At 40.0% G+C, this 17,339-nt stretch overlaps 1 protein-coding gene across 6 annotated transcripts in view; it reads right to left on the bottom strand.

Annotated features, from left to right (window-relative positions):
• ABLIM1 (actin binding LIM protein 1) overlaps nucleotides 1-17,339 on the bottom strand; it is an 83,629-nt gene that overhangs the window by 29,823 nt on the left and 36,467 nt on the right. For all 6 annotated transcript variants that reach the window (XM_062496763.1, XM_062496757.1, XM_062496761.1 and 3 more), the window contains exons 5-7: nucleotides 15,724-15,811; nucleotides 11,085-11,143; nucleotides 2,012-2,089 (exon numbers count right to left, since the gene is read on the bottom strand). In XM_062496763.1, the coding sequence (XP_062352747.1) occupies nucleotides 2,012-2,089; nucleotides 11,085-11,143; nucleotides 15,724-15,811 (225 nt within the window). The remainder of the gene's footprint in view (nucleotides 1-2,011; nucleotides 2,090-11,084; nucleotides 11,144-15,723; nucleotides 15,812-17,339) is intronic.

Raw genomic sequence — 17,339 nt, 5'->3', positions numbered from 1 at the left:
ATTTGTTGTCACACTGTTGCTATGGAAGCCCCTTTTTTGGCACCCTACACATGTGGAGTGAATGCTTCTTGCTCTTCTCCAGCAGGCCTCCTCTGCAGCAGCTCACAGTGTTTTCTCTTCTCTTAGGGAAGAAAAAACATGGCATATATAGATCTAGTTACAAAAGTTTTTTATCTCAGTAGTGAGCTGGAAACTTCAGCTCCGCAAATGACTCATTTTGTGGCCTCAGGCAAGTATTTTCACCTTTCTGCTCTTGTTTTCCCATATGTAAAATGGGTGATAACATCAATTTAGTTTGCAGATTACAGAGATTACAAAAGGATTTCATGCTGAAGACCACAGACAGATACTCAATTTATAACTGGGCACACAAGGGGAAACAGAACTTATTGGAAGGAAATAAAAAGACAATGAGGACTGTCAGGACTGGGTCGCTAAACTCCCAAAGAAAACTGTTACATTGCATTCAGCACTCATCCTATGCCCAAGCTTCTGACTAAAGCATCCACTCCTTACCAACTACAAGGTGCAAGCATGGACTATTTTTTTCCAGTAGGACTACAAGGTGATCTTGACTAGTTAAAAAACAGAAGTAGGAAATAAATTCCAAAGTCAGTTGCAGCCATTAAAGGGAGATAGAAAGAGGCCTTACATTTAGTTAGCTAGTATCTTTCTTTATTTACAGAAAGACTTTAAACAAATCATCATACACTTTTGCCTACCTTACAGAAATACATTCACTACTGAAACAGGATATTCAAATTGTTTTTCAAGACTCCTACAAGATACTTTATTCATAGTAGATTGCATAAGGAAACTCACATTCAGTTCTGTTTTTTCTGAGTGCTAGCACCTAGTAATTTCAGATTAATATGCATTTGCCTTCACAAGCTCTGTAACAACCACTGGTCTTGGTGGTACTTAAGCAATGCCTTAAACTAGAAACAATACAAAACCCTTCTTGCTAGAAAAGCAAGGTTTGAAATATTTAGGACATCCACTCTCTACAAACAGATTCAAATCTGTTTAGCTTTTAATTACCAGATATTAATTAAAAATACCTTAAATAATTTTAATTCTTAAAATATATAGGTATATCAATATATGTAATTTCTGTAGTATTTCTACCAGTTTGTTAACGAGGTGTAAATATGTCTGGATACTATTAATCCAATATAAATTATTGCAGATATTTTTGTAGACCCTGATTTAGGCCGCCATGTTGCTCCACAGATGGTGATTTTGAGCATCAATTATTTTTCATAAACTACAGTTTATGAAGTGGATTATTACCCACAGAATGGCAGTTCTCCAGGACATGCTTTGTATTTTCCTATCTGCAGTGTCAACACTTTAATATATCAGCTTATTTTTCTGGTTGTTGAAATGCACAGAACTAGAGTTTAACTCAGGACACGAGCTTTGTAATTTTGGACATTTTTTTCTGCATCATTATAAATGTAACTGCCAAATTTCTGTGGTTTAGTCTACATTTTCATCTATATAATCTCAAGGTTATTGATAAAATCAGTGATTTAGCATTATGCCTAATAACATTTTTTCCCTAAACTGAACACACTCTTCCTTTCACAACCAAAAAATCTGATTTCTGACTTGGAAGATGTTGGATCATCCAGGCTTCTTTCAGTGAAGTTGACCCTACTCCCCACATTCCCCAGGTGCAAAAAGCAGACCTCTCAAAAATTGCATCAAAGTGCATAGAACTCCTCACAAAATCCTTACAAAATCAAATGACCCCACTGCCCTCTGTCCCTTTTCACACCATCAAGTGACATCAAAAGATTTACTGTACCTTTCCAAGAGAAATGTGACCTGGAAAAGGCCTACCCTGCTCTTGAAATCCTCTAGCTATGACAGCTACATGGTGAAGGTTTTAACGATTTAAGCACTAAAAGAAAGCATCAGTATAAAACTGATTTATTTCAGCACGAAATAGTAGTTCATGTGCAAGCAAAGGCTCGGCAGCTTATTCATCAGAAGGAATACTTACATAGATAGTGTGGCCTGGAGAGCCAGGTATACTGGAACCTGGTCTGGAATAAATGCTTTCTGATGATGTTCTTGTAGGCTGAAAAACAGAAGGGAACTTTTGAGAGCAATCTGAAGCCATTAACGTTGGCAATTTTAAGTGAAGAAATCTGCGTACGTCTTGAAAATAACTGAATTTAGGAAAAAATGTCAACACAAATGCAAGCATTCTGGCAAATTCCACAATCTTGTGAGGCAAGTGGGCTCTGTTTTTTTTATACAGGGGGAGGAGTGGTGTGAGAGGGGAAGAGGTTTTCTAAATCATACAGTGTAAAAGACTACACTGACAACAATAATGAACAAAATCAAACAACACCTGCCAAAGACACCGTAGGAACCATACAAAGAACCACCCAGGATAGTACTGCTGGTCAATTTAGCAACATGTTAGTTCACAAACCACTGTAGGGATCAGCAGTCCAGCAGACAAAACTGTTGTGAGGAGCACAGCACACATGTTATCTCCTTTCAGGTGATCAATCCCTGGATTTCCATCAGGAATGAAATCATCAGAACTGAATTCAGCCTTTTTAAGTCAAAGGACCTGAAATCTGTGCTTGGAGCTGTTCCCTACATCTGCAGCACAACAAAGATGCAGCAGGGAAGTCAAATGTTGGTTGCAATGTCATGATTCCCCATACTGCAAAAGTTCTGATGTTTAACGACAAAATCCCGCAAAATGAAACTCATGAGAGTTTCTCATCCCTACAGAGCCTGTGTACCTACATTTAGTAGATTTTCCAACACTTTTTCAGGACTAAACAGACACTAGTGCCCTGGGGGAAGTTCTGTGAGAGGAGACAAAACAACTAATGACCAAGGTGTGGGGATCCTGAAAACCTGATGCATTTGAAAAGTATTCTATTTGATCAAAAGTCACCCTGGCTATTGTGATGATTACTCCAAAACCTGGCATGCAGCAGACACACAAAGGTAGTCAACCATATCCCAACTGCAACTGAGAAACCATAAACAATTTTTGCTCCCTAATTGACTGCTAAGAACCAAATCCCATCACAAAACTTTGTGTCACCACATGACTCTGATGACATCAGTGCAGTGGGATACTTCAAAGTCACTTAAAATTAAATCCTGGAAAGCAGTCCTTACCTCATCAGCTTGTGATGTTAGGCCCCCTGGGCTAAGGGACATTCAGGCACACCTGAAGAGAAACAAGGCTTGACAGCCTGGCTCACTGCTTCTTAGGAAATATTGGAGTGAACACAAAAGGCTACTGGACCTGTCTTTCAGCATACATTTCCTGAAAGGATCCTTCAATTGACCCCAGAGACTTTCTACTTTTAGTTTCAAAGCCAGAAAAACTATTGGAACCATCTGTATATAAAATGCTGAAGACCAGTCATGGATTGTACAGCAGACTTTCTCTGACTTTGCTTTTAAAAATGAAGTCACCACATTCAGGGAAGGGTTAGAGAAACAAAAGGCTTTTGAGTATGTTCCACCAAAAAATGTAAGATTCAGATGAGAGAGCAGATGTAGCTGTGGACTGACTGAAAGAGTCACAAATCCTCTCCAGACCACGTCTGAGAACACTTTCTCTGCTGGACCTTCACATTTTGATTTTCTCTTCTCTCTGTAGCTGCAAATTCCTACATCTCAAAAGGGAACAGAAATTTCTCATCTGCCCTTAAGCTCCTCCCAGACCAAAAAACCCAACAACAAGCACTTGATTCATGGAAATGTTACAGGAATTGAGCTGGAAAATCTGGCTGCTTTTGAGAAACACTTCATTCCCCCTTCCATTCTTTCATTTCAATCTGTTTGAGTGGAGACACATGTAACATGTTGCTGCAGTTACTATGGAAAACAATTGTTTTCATTACAACATAGGGAACAGTATTAAGTACTTGAGGTACTTTTAGGGGTGTCTCTGTTACCTTTGGCTTTTGGCAGACATACTTTGAGAGTTTTGTCTGCTCAATTTTCCCTGTCGTAGGAAAACAAGTGTTAAGAGACAGTTATGGCTTATTCCCATTTGGCAGGCCCTTTGGAGCTTTTATAATTGCCTCAGAAAACAAGAAATTCTCAGTCCTCACTCCAGCTCCTTCGTTTCATCTCTTAGTGTCACTGCTAAAAACCTTTTTGTTTAAGGAAAATTCACTTGCATTTATCGCTTCAGTGAATTTACTAAATAAAGTTAGACACCTTAAGAAGACAGCTTCAGCCATATCCTGCTAATAATTTTCTTAGGTGCTCTTAACCCTTAACTGGAGAGGAATGGTCAGATGGACTGGCAAGCTGTAGCACCTGTTCTTCATTTCCTCACTGTATTTCTGTTCCAAGTTTCTCTTCACCATCCCATTAACAAGGCCACGAGCCAGAAAAGACACCCTTTAAACCAGTTTTCTATTTTCTGTGATTCTTTCGGTGTGCATCAATTTTACCTTCTGCCCATTGCAAAGCTTCCCACTGCTGGGCAGGATGCCAGCCACAGCCTGAGCACACTCTGCTCCTTTCCTGAGGAGCTGAATCCAAGCAGACCTGCAACTCCAGCAGCTCCCAGTCCTGTACCTTGTTTATGTCCAGACATACCCTTGAAGACAGTGCATGATAAAGGGACTAGTACATCTACTCTCACCATTCCTACCTCACTTTGCCCTATTTCTTATTCTGAGTTACACGGGCTGTTTCCATTACAGATGGCTCTTTCCTACCCTGCTTCTTCCCATATGGTCTGGAATCCTTCACAGCTTTGCACTTTCCCCTAAAGACAATTGCATTGCACTTTAAAACATTTATGCTGCTTGCTTTAACAAACATACACCAAAGATTCCTTGATATAAGCTGTTCCTCTGGCATACTTTCAGTTGCTGTGGTTGGCTCCTCTCCTAAGAGAGCCATAAAAGCTCCCGTTTGAAAATCTGTGACCTGGTATGGCTTTTATTAGACTGAATGTTACACTTTCATCCCTGACCCTGTGTAACACCATTGTGACTCTGTATCTTACACAGGTGGCAAGAGACACACTGGAGGTCAAATTCTCTATTAATGTAACTGCACTGGGATGAAAATTCCATCTTAGAGGGGAGCTGGTCAGAGCACAGCTAAAACAGGAATAGAGCTGGCCCTGATGGAACCTTTAACATTGGAGATGTGGAGATAACTCAAGTGCATCTCTTCCACACATTACTCAAAGAAAACAGGTGAAGAAAGAGGACACGATCTTTAATATGAATGCAGTAATTAAGAGGTATTTACTTCCATCATAATAGCTCTGTGATACTTGTGGTACTACACTGCCTGAAACAAAAAAAAAGTTAAGCTGCCTTACTTCTACAAAGAGGTCGGAACCATTTTTTACATGATCTCTTCCTTGAAGGATTCAAATACAGCTTTTTATAAAGCCACCCTTGTGAAGGCAAATTTAAAGGAAATTTCTATGAAGAGCTAATCTTTTTTTATTTTCTGGTGGCTTCTCCACATTTTCTGAGAGTAGGAAAGTCATCGCTTTTTTCCTTTCCTCTTCCACGCAAATGGACGTAACAGTGGTAAATATATCAATATAGGATGTCTGTACCAAATACAGAAAATCTATGAAGTATATGAAAAAAAAAAATCAATAGAAATTCAGTTAAGAAAAATTCATGCATGTCATTAAATGAGCCAAAGGAAAAAACAGATCACAAAGCATCTAAAGTATTTGTGAGACTTCTCAGTATTTCCCACTTTATCACAGACTTCTTATTTTTATGTTTTTGTTCTTCATTCCATGCATTTACCTTCAACACAAAAGTTCTTTACCAGTTTCATTTGCAGATTGATAGAGAGAACACCATCATGCTCATCCTCTAAGGTTCATCGTGAATTGAGTGCTCATTATCATATCACCCATGCAGATGCCCCAAACTGATTACCTTGATATTTCAGTATTAGACTACAAAGCTTAAGATGCTCATCTGCATTTACCCCTGTTTGTCATGTCATCATGCATGCTACATCATCTAAATAAATAATTTCTTAAAAAAAAAAAATGCCCACTAGAGCCATTCACATCATCCAGGTGCTGCTACAATGTGGTGGCTCTGGCATTCTCAAGTACAGATGTTCAGCATCATGCTCTATAAAGACTTACAGGTGCAGGCAACCAGATCAAAACTGATCCCAAGAACATCTGGCCAAATGGATGCACTATCGTTTTACAAAGGCATCGTCACCATTTACAGTACCTGCCTTAATTTTTTGATAGAGTTCATTATGCAAGGCGGTGATAATAGCTGCAGAAGAACGAATATGTTTTCACTTAATAACATTTAACATTACAGCTTAAGCAAATCCTCTAAACCTCATATGCTACTTTAAGTAAAGCATATTTATAAATAACCTAATAGAAGATTAGGATGGAATTTCTTCTACTGGGTAGACTTAGCAACAGTAAGGGATTTGACTTTCTGAGTACAACACTTTTTACACTGACTACCTGGTCTATCAATTGCAAGGTTTTACAGTTGATTAGGATTTGGAACCAGGGCTCATAAAATATGGATTTCCTATGGATTTAATTTTAAATGGTTGTACAAGAGTGACCAACGAAGTCCCTCAAAGTCAGCATTCTTCTTGCCTCTCTGCTGGTTTAACTGTACCCTTTTCCTTACAGGAGTGTTTCCTTCAAATGCATGCATTCTTTATTTCTCTGCACTAAATATGCATCAAGACAAAATTAGTGAACAGGTTTAGTTCAAACTCATACAGACACAGATATTAATAGGTTACAACTAATTTTCCTTTCCTTTCTGGACACAAAGACCAGAAGGGAGAATGAATTCTCAGCATATCATCACTGAAGGTACATTGGTACCAAACAAACTTCTACAATACTACTCATGCAAACTTAGCCTTCATCAAGAGTAAGTTAAGTGGGAAGAACAAGAAAATAAAGTGGGAAGTCCAGAACATACTGAATTCAACACAAGCTTTCAGATAATTCAGAGGATTTCACCCTACGATTTTCTAACTATAATTTTCATGTAGATTCAAGCTTTTGGCCCACTTTTATAGCAACAGCAATCACAGTACGTTTGTGTCTACTCTGCACAAAAAGACTTGAAGCCAAAATCTGCCCTGAGTTGCATTTTGTAGAATCACCATGTAAATCTAAACAGAATTTAATACTGAACATATTTACACAAGAGGATATTAATCTGTAAGCTAAGTATCCTACACAGGATCCTACACATCCCTAAGCTATTTGTATCCTACACAGTCTATAATGCAAGAAGGAGAACATACCTTTATTTTTACATGTGTTGCTCCTATCTTGGCTTGCATATTTTCTAATACATAGAATAGGATTAGGCTTTTTAATCCTGAGGCTCCTGGATTTCAACACCAGAAACTCAGACTCGTGCATGCTAAGCCAAATGCAAGAAGTTGCTACACTGGCCTAAAAGATGAGTGAAATGGCCACATTTCACATGGCCCAAAACAAAATTTTGCTGTTCTCAGACTCCATGATTTTATTCCATAAAGCCTAGGACTGAAGAGACTCTGCTCTCTTTAGGAGCACTGATAACACATCTTTATGCTGCCGTTTTCTTGATACACAGATCTGTAGCTAACAGAGAGAGAGGTGTTCAATAGAAGTTAAGTAACTAAACCACTGTGCAGGACAAAGGGCAGAGGGCTTGCATCAACCCCCACTGAATCAGAGAATTGGATTCCACTGACCAACCCCATCCTGCAGGCTGGATCTCACAGAGACATCCTGCCCTGGCTGACATTTGACTGCTGACATTTGACCTCCAGTGAGAGAGGTGAAGGCTGCACAAACAAACACCAAGGAAATCCAGTGGCACAGACTCCCATCCTGTACCAGGTTTGCACCACCAGTGCACTCTGACTTCATCACCAGGTGAAAACTACCTCAGGTGTATCTGCATCAGCACAGCCACACATCCCACAGCAGACACAACCAACAAATAAACACTGCCCTGAAGGAGATGAAATGTAATTGGGTGGTGTTTGTAGGTGCAAAGCAGACTTGGTAAAATTGAAAGTAGAAAGCTACTCCAAAGTCAAGAGGACAGAGAGGACCTTGCAACTCAGATGTGGATGTGCACCAGATTAGAGAAGCAAATGCTCTCGGGCAGCACATAGAATATACCCAAACCTGGGATTTTGTAAGCATTTTCTCAGCTAAAGTATTCATGGGTAGTTGGTCAACATATATATAAAAAAAGGAAGTGACTTAACTGATTTTTTTTTTCTAAAAACATAAGTCCTTTTTCATGGAAAACCATTTTCTTTTAACCATTGCTTTAAAGTCAGATATTTTTCACCATTTTAATTTGCTTCATATTTGCACTTTAATTTTTTGTTTCAGAAGGAAACCTTTCTGGAATACTGGAAGACCAATACTACAGCCCCCAAAAGCTCATCTGAATCTAAAATAAAAAAGTTAATTTTAAGCATTTCATTAAACAAAATAAAAAAATGTGAGAATTAACAAGCAACACTGAAACAAGTGATGCAAAATACAGCGTCAGTGCCCATGGTGGCAAGTGATAGCAGGAAAGCTGTGTGGCAGGAGTAGTAGCAAGCGCAGCAAATGACAGTAATGAACAATCTTCTCAGTAAAGAAGATCATTATCAACACTATGAAAACACAACAGCAAACCTCTGCAGAGCGTGGCCTGCGCAGAACCAGACTCTTTGGATAAAAGAACTCAGATGAGGAATGCTGTCATGAAACACAAAAGGGAAAAATGAGTGAAAAGGAAAGCAGTTTCCCCAGTTCAGTGGTTAAGCTCTTTTTTCAATCAAGTTATTATCATTTTCTTGTGTTACAATATCTGTTACTTACTGGCTGCTGCAGAATCATGAACAGCCAGACGGTTGTAAATGAACACCTAAACAATATATATTTTTGTAACACACATATGGTTGCTTTGTTTTCTGATTGTTTTGTCTTTGTAAACTTCCACAAATACCAGTGGGCAAAAGATCTAAAGCAACCATTGCTTTTATGAACTCCCTCTCAGATCCTGACCAGCTCAAAAGCTGATTAGTTTATATCACAATTCAGTTACTGAGAGAAAACAGAACTTGCTGAAAACTTCTGAAGTTACTTCAGCGATAAAAGGGTTTTTGTTTTGTTTTGTTCTATAGGGAAAGGAAACCCAGCAAGCAAATAGGCAATGGCACTGGCTTTTTGCAGAACCACCAGAAAATTTAGGCCTGACCCTGAAGAAAAAACTGAAATTCCATCGAAGTACAGATCCCAATTTAGTGCTGACATGTTCAAATATCACATAGTTCCCCCGGTTTTGTTTGTTTCTGTACCTACCTGTTTGCTACTGCCTTTGTTTGGGTCAACAGGATGAAGCACATGTAAAAGTCATCAAAGTGAACTCCAGCTCATTTTAGAATTTAGGTGCCTTGACTTTGCACCAGAGTGGATAGAGACTATCTATGATGTACCAGAGAAGCTAAACACAGTGCAGCCAGGTTCTGTATGGTGCCCTTAACAATGCCTTTTAAGGACCTATTAAACCTCTGAATAGAAGGTCTCCTCCAGGAGCATGGTGCTGCTGGACAGCTGTGCTGTCACATTGCTCAGATGCTCCCTCAATTTGCGTTCTTCAGCTTCACCTCCTCTTCCTGCAAGAACTCACTTACTTAGGCAATGCCCTGCAGGTGAGTAAATCCATTTACTTCTCTCACTTCTATTAAAATTTTAGCTGAGGAGGGGAGAACACTGACAAAAAGGGAAATACCTGTAGAGGATTACAGCCATTTCCTTGGGGAATGGAACTAAGTCAACTGATTTATAAGGTCAGCTGGAGAAGGGCAGCAAGTGCCACAGTGTAGTCAGGAGTACTTTGATAAAACTCTTGGGTCCAAGTGAAAGGGAGGTATTGTACTGCAACCAAGTACTACAAGGCAAAAACATTCTGACACTTAAGCACGGCCAAAATACTGTCTTACATTCAAACTGTTAAATGAGGAAGAAAATCCAATCTGGCATAATTTTCTATTTTCTTAGAAAAAGTCAGGACAGAACAATGTGTGAATGCTGGATGGTGCCTGCACTGAGGTTTGGCCATTCTAGACCACATGCCCATCTAGGACCAGTTATGTTTCTGCCCACACTAAACAAGAACTCTGCTCAACAGGAATTTATCTGCACATTACCTATGACCATAATAAATTCTCTGTGGGGGATGTTTTACAGACCAGTGTACTGGAATAAATGCTAAAGGATTCCTGTCAATGAGACCCACAAAGAATACAACCTACAGGATATCATAGGTATCTTCACACCAGTACCTCTTAGTTTCCTTATCTGAAAGACAATTTATTCATATGCAGCCTCTAATATTCATATCCTGGTAAATTAGCAAAATTCAAGGGACCAACTGAGACATGAAAAAGAGAAAATTGTCCAGAGGACGAACTGGTGAATAAGGGCTTAAAATTGCCTGGTTCATGCAAAAAGCCAGGCTCTAGCATTTATCAGTGCAGCATTATTGTCACCGAGGATTTGACCCAGAAAGCTTGTCTGAATATGCTGATGTAAGTCCATGGGTAACTGTGGCTCTTTTTGGCATTCAATTCAGGATCACTTTAGGTTGAGGCTTACTTGGATGGCAAAGAGAAAGAAGAGTTCATCTTGTCTAAATTCTACAAATAACCACGCAGAACAGGGGATAACTATAGCGCAATTACACAGATGTGCAAAACCACTAAAATATATGATAGCATTTGCCCTGTTCATATCTTCTCCTTAAGAGTCTCTCTCACAACAATTGAGATATGAAATGAAGTGTCTTAGATACTTGGCCACGTCTGTATGTCAGTAAATGACACTATCTTTAAGGCAGTGCACTGAGACAAGTATGTGAGGGTGGTAAGCCTAAAAATCAGAGCAATACCTCTGAAGTGCCTCCACTGTATATTCTGCCAGAGTTGTGACAGCTATGTGAAAAAAACATGGAAAAAGTCACTCTTAAAAACAACATTCAATTATTGTGTGTGCAAAATGTATGGTGTGTCACTGAGCAATGAATTCAGCTTACCCGGAGCTTCTCTTCAGTCTTAGTGGATTGCTTACAGTCGGGATGCCAGACAGTGGAACCTGAGAGAGGAGAAACACATCTTTATTCAGAGCACAGCACATGACTTCTGCTCATGACAAGCCAGGTTTTAAAGAGAATGTCTTCATTGCATCAGATGCTGAATCTGTATGAACTATGAGAGTAATTCACATTCAAGTATAACTCATGGGAAATACAAGAGAAACAAAAAAAAATATTCAAATCCTTGGTGCATCTACAGCATTTTGTCCTGAGGCTGCCAAAGCACTTTGCACACATTCTTAATTAAAACTCAAGCAGCCTCAAGCAGCAACAGATTGAGTGAGCACCAGCTGGAGGAACTAAAAGAGAGAGGACTCCTCTAGCAGGATGGAGGGCATGAGCAAAAGAACTGGGCCATGGTTACCTGATCTGTTCTCCCCTTATGTACTGCCCCACACATAAAAAGGAAGTTCTGATTGTCCATTGAGCAATAGGTGTCATACTCAGATCACATCTTCCCTCATGCAAAATGCAAAAGGAAAAGCAAAATTTGACAATTCACCGTGCAAGAGTGTGCGTGACCCAGGGGCAGCAGGTGAGAGGCCAGGATGACAGGTGGTGCAAAGCTGCACATGAGAGAGCCTCTCCCTGGATCCCAGGGATCCATTCATACACTGTGCCTGCCATTGGCACAAACAGAACTTCTACCTTGTGCTCTGGTGTGTGGCACTTCCACATGGTATATTCCAGCTATACACCCTATTAAAATGTCAATTCCTCTGCTGTTTGTTTCCCAAAATATGAGATACTTTCTTATGCTGTAAAGTAGGAATATCCTGCTGTCCTCAAGGACTGAGTGATGTCAGGGGCTAGAAGCATTTCCATCCCATTTCACTTGTCCTTTGGAACAGAGTGTAAACTGTGGTCACTGCTGGAAAGCTGCTGGCAGGTACTGGCCAAGATGAAATGGAGCAAAAACTAACGCTACTTTTTAACACTGACTGCAGCTGCAATCGAATTCATCCCTCATTCCAGTCACCACAAAGACAATCCAGAGCCCTGACTATCTGCAGGGGAGAACATCATCTCTTCTCTCAGTCCACAAAGAAACCAAACAGAGCCAAGTCCAGGTCTCCTGCTGGTGACTATTAGCTCAAAAGCAGCCAGAGGAAACTCCACCCTCAGAGGACAGCAGAAGGATGGGTCAGAGCCCCTGGAAACTTTCTTCCAACAAGCCCTTAGATGGCTTGGTGCAGAAGTGAAGACCAGCAGGAATCATTTCACTTCCCAGCAGTACACAGCACAGTCATCATCAGGAGACAGGAGAGAACCCTGTGACTCTGGAGCAAGGCTCTGAGATGTCTGGCTGTGAGTCTAAGGCAAGGAAGAAGAAACTGTGCATTTGGCAGGGAGAAACCATCAGACAGCAGGGAGAAGTGCACCGAGAGCCTTCTCTGTAAACAAACAGCAGCCTCAGAGCCAGGACCCCAGGGAGCTCCCGACATCAGGAGGGAGCCATGCCCTGCCCATGCAGCAGGAGGAAAATTCAGGTTATAAAGCTCTAAGTTCATGTTCAAAGAGGTGATCTGAGTAATACCCCTCTGAATATGACACCTATTGGTCAAAGATGAACTAAGACTCAGAAGATTTTAGTTCAAGTCTCAAATACAGCTGTGAACTTCCTCCCTGTGGGGCTCTGAGATCCCTATTCCTCTGTATCTCACTGTTAAGACTAATGGTAGGAGTTGATGATCTTAGGAGTCTTCCCAACAATTCTGTGATTCTTTTCTGTTAAACTTTCCCTACCATCAAAGAGAAAGCTGTCATTGCATTTTGGGCAGTATTTATCACAAACTGGCAGAATTTAGGGACACCCTGTGGGAATGCTGAAAGTGAACAAGAAATACAAGAACCTGCATGTCATTTTCCTGGTGAAAACTAGCTACGGGTTCCGGGTTTTCTTTCACAAAATGGTAAGAGATTTGAAAGATGTGGCATTTAAAAATCCAAATCAGACAGAGCAGGCTTAAGAAGTTAAATGTACATATTTTTTGTGATCTTGAACTCTGACCCGCCTACATTTTATATATACAATTCATCCAAACATGCCAATCTATTTTGAAATGCTTGCAAGGCTGCAAATTCCCAAGCTGCATCACTCCTCTGTTACTAGAAACAGTTCAGCAAATTGTGATTATTTCCATTCTTAATATATGTTTGTTTGCTCACCTGGCGAACACCAACTAGCATCTTCATTTATTCACATTCTAACTTTGCAGGTACCATTATTTCAACATCAGCATCTCTCTAAATACTGGGCAATCCTAGGGATTGCTCAGCAACAGCCTTGTGGGGCAGCCCATAAAATAATGTATTTTGACAAGGAAGTCAGTGGGAAGAGACAGCTTCTGGGGCTGCTTCTTTTTCATTTTCATATGTTGGAGCAGTGCCAAGCCAGAGTGTTTCTGCTAGTATTATTCCAACCATCCCTAACACAGAAAGCCTCATGACAGACAGCTTGTTTGTCCATGTTCTCCTTTTGCCAGTTTCCCCACACATTTCTAACACGGGTTTCTACCCCAATCCTGCAGGCTTCTCTATTATACAAAGCAATACCAAAACAGTGCTTTCATATTCTAGGGAGAGGACAACTGGAAGTGAGATGCAAGCCACCTATTTATATGTATTTTATCAACAATGTGATTTTTGTTCTAACTTTACTGTGGTGCTATATTTCTGTTTTGGAGAAATGTTTGGAATTTGTGCTGTTATTGTGGACTTTGGTGCTGTTATTCTGCACCCTAGGGTCAGTGATTTGGATGGAGTTAGGATATGCATTTGAGCTGAGAGCTTTGCACAGGAAAGGCTTTTAGGTCCTCACACTTACAAGCACACTGAATTCAGCAAGGAAAGCTTTGGCAGGACAGTCTGGAGCACACTCAGCAATTACATTATTTAGTCAGAAAACATCTTGTGAACAATAAAGCAATGCAATTTGAGGTGCTCCTGCCCTGACACAGACTGAGCACAACTAACATTGATTCATAACCACAGAAAGAGAGATGCACTAACAAGAGAACAGCAGATCAAGCTGCTGCCAGGTTTCCTTCGTCTCCTCTTTCGTATCACCTGAACTTGTCCAGGACGAACTCTAGCCTAGTTTAAGTAAAAGTGATACCTTCTTTCTTATTTTGATCTGCAAAAATTTACACCAAAGCCTGCCCAATTAACCCAGTCCCACTCTCTGCTAGACTGGTGCATTTCCAGTTGGAAATGGTTGTTACTAATTAATGATGGCAAAGGACAATCTGATGCTCATTTTGAACTCTGCCTATACTTTATCACACCATGATGTGAGAAACTAAGATCTGCCAGATGCTGTAACTGCTGCTTTCAAGTTAGTCTTTCAAATTTGCCATCAGAAATCAGTACCTCCCACCCAGCCCTCTTCCAGCCCCTCCCTGCTCCTGCCAAGCACAGCTACTACATAATTTCACATCCTGTTCTGGGCACAGCTGGAGTAAGATGACTGAGGTGTAAGGTCAGGAAGAGATGAGAGAGAGGGACTGAAAGGAAGGACAAACTACAAAATAAAACAAGTTAGCTTCAAAGGAATGCCTGAACAATATTATCTTATTTTGGAACTCCTCCAGTAAGAACCTCTCCTCAGGATTTCAAGAAATGGCTGTGACCACACTTCCATATTTTTTTTTTCACTATTCTTCTACATTCCTTTCAAGTACATCAAGTTTTCTAACCTAAGTAGAATATATAAAATCCCAACATGTATCTGCCTTATTCACTTTTATTTCTGGGTTACATAAACGGGTATTATGCATGCTTCTACCAACAGTAATACTACAGCAAGCAATAAGCATAACTTAATAGTTAGTATGCCACCCTCTTAGTGAGTAGGTGTGATTCAGATCAATGATACTTTTCAATCAAAGAAAAGAGCATATTCTTTATGTGAAAAGATAGTGAAAAAACCAAGCTTGGCAATAACTGGGAGTGCAAGACTGTTAACAAGAAAGGGGAGACGAAAATAAACATACAAGAGGTGACCAAAGAAAAATATAAAGTACATAGGAATAAAAAGAGAGATGTGACCAGATAAAAGGGAAGTAGGCAAGGCAAGCAAATATAATTAAAAACTGGAAGCGAGACTCTGTCAATGTGCATGAGGAATGAGATCGACAAGGGTCAAAACAAATTCACTGCAGCCTCTGGAAGACTTTCACCTGCATTTTTACTGTTTGGAGTATAGTCCAGAATAGCACAGAAACTGATCAGCAGAAATCAGGGAAAATCCCTTCACTTTGTCTGGTATCTCATATACCATTCTGGGGCCAAACTATCCATGGGATGTCAAATTCAGAAGCAGCTTAATGAATTTCATTTTTTCAGAAGCACAAACTGCCTCAGCCAGGGTGTAGAGTCCCTGCAGAGCCCCAGTTATGGCCACCCAATAGAACTGAAGGGTATCAGGTGAAAAAAATATGAGAACACTACTGAGGAAAGAATGACTAGTATCCTCCTCGGACATATTAACATGTGGATGGTTTATAAATTCCTGAGGTCTGTGACAGCAAAATTAACAATGTCTGATTTTCTTGTTTTGGAATGGAGACATCCTTACCTTGCAGATACATTTCTTCCCCTTCTGTGAACATTTGGTTGCATCTGCTGCATCGTGCACAGCTTGGATGATAATGCTTGTCACCTGCCTAAACACAAACAAAAAGGAACATTAGGGACAAATGCATTGCACTGCTTTCCCAGCGCTCATCATTTGCTGACTGACCATTGCCCTTTTTCTTCTAGTTCATGTGTTTTGACACAACACTGCCCTCATGATGTGACAATAGCACTGAGAATGTAAGCTCTGCCACACTGCTTCAGCCCTGAGGTCTATCCCGACCTCAACAGAGGCCAGCAGGGACCATTGGGAAAAAGTCTGTAAGAGACACAACACACAACTGCTGCTCCTCTCCACACCTTCCCATTCCAGGAATCAGTGTCTTCCTGGCTAGGGGCTACATCACAAGGTATCTGTTCTCCACGATTTGACAAACATCTTCTGAAATCTTCCTCTATCTTACAGTCCAAGGCAATGAATGTCACGCTGCAGTTAATTTGTGTAAACCTGCTGCCTCCTGGTTTTACCAAACAACACATCTTTTCTCAATTGCTCCGTTGTTATGGAAGGATTTAGTCAATGAATGAGTTTTCAACCTGCCATTTCATTCCTTGGCCTTCTTCCCTACATTACTGATATGGGTATTAGTAAAGAGAGATTTCTAGAGCCACTTCTGGGACCATTAATTTAATTCCCAGATGCCTGACTTCAGAAACTACACCAGCACAGACAGCCTGAGCTGAATTTGAACTACTGATGTAAAGGTCCTAAAAACCCTAGATCCTGTTACCCAAATCCAAATCCACTGAGTCATTCAGTCTCTTACATACATTGATATCTGTAACAGGTAAAGCTGATCAGATTTCAGGCCTATAAGGACAGGAAAAATCAATGCATAAATATTAATGCAATTTCTTCTCCTTAGAAGACCAAAGCAATCAATACATTAGCTTCCTCACATCATAAATTAAGTGCAAAATGTCCACAACAGGCTTTCAAATAAATCCTAGAAAATGACCCTTCATAGCGACAAGTAAAGAATTCTACAAGTCTTTGAATTTATATCTGGCTTTCCAAATAAATTAACCTCAAGTCCTTTTACACAAATATTCCTCATCCACTGAGATGCTATATGCACAAAGTTTACTCTATAGCTGACTTGTAAAATATCATCATCTCCTACCTTATTATAATTAAGACCATAACATTACTAAATCCAACCTTTCATTTTGTCTATTGAGAAGAATAACAACATATTTTTGGTTCACATTTGACATTCATTACACAGGCTTTTTATTTAAACGTATTTATATGAGATGATGAAGTACATGGATTAAAGTACCTGACAGCTACCAGAAAATCAGCTCTTCCACCCAGCCCTCCTACAAGTAAAGTTGCAACATTCCATTTTAATAACTCCCATCCAGGAATTTCAGCAATATAAGGCAAGAGAAGAGGACTCAGTGTACTGTTAGTTTAGTTATACATTTCCTTGTTCAGTTGCAAAAAGCCTGCACTTCTTTTTATCAGATCCTTCGTTTACTGTTGATTCTTGCATGTTAGGGCCAAAATCCACCAAACAGGCAGTAATGGGATTTAGGCATTTTTAGAAAAGC

This window comes from Cinclus cinclus, chromosome 7, assembly GCF_963662255.1.
Source record: "Cinclus cinclus chromosome 7, bCinCin1.1, whole genome shotgun sequence".
In the NCBI taxonomy this organism is placed as follows: Eukaryota; Metazoa; Chordata; class Aves; order Passeriformes; family Cinclidae; genus Cinclus; species Cinclus cinclus.
This window is presented reverse-complemented; position numbering and strand designations above follow the sequence as displayed.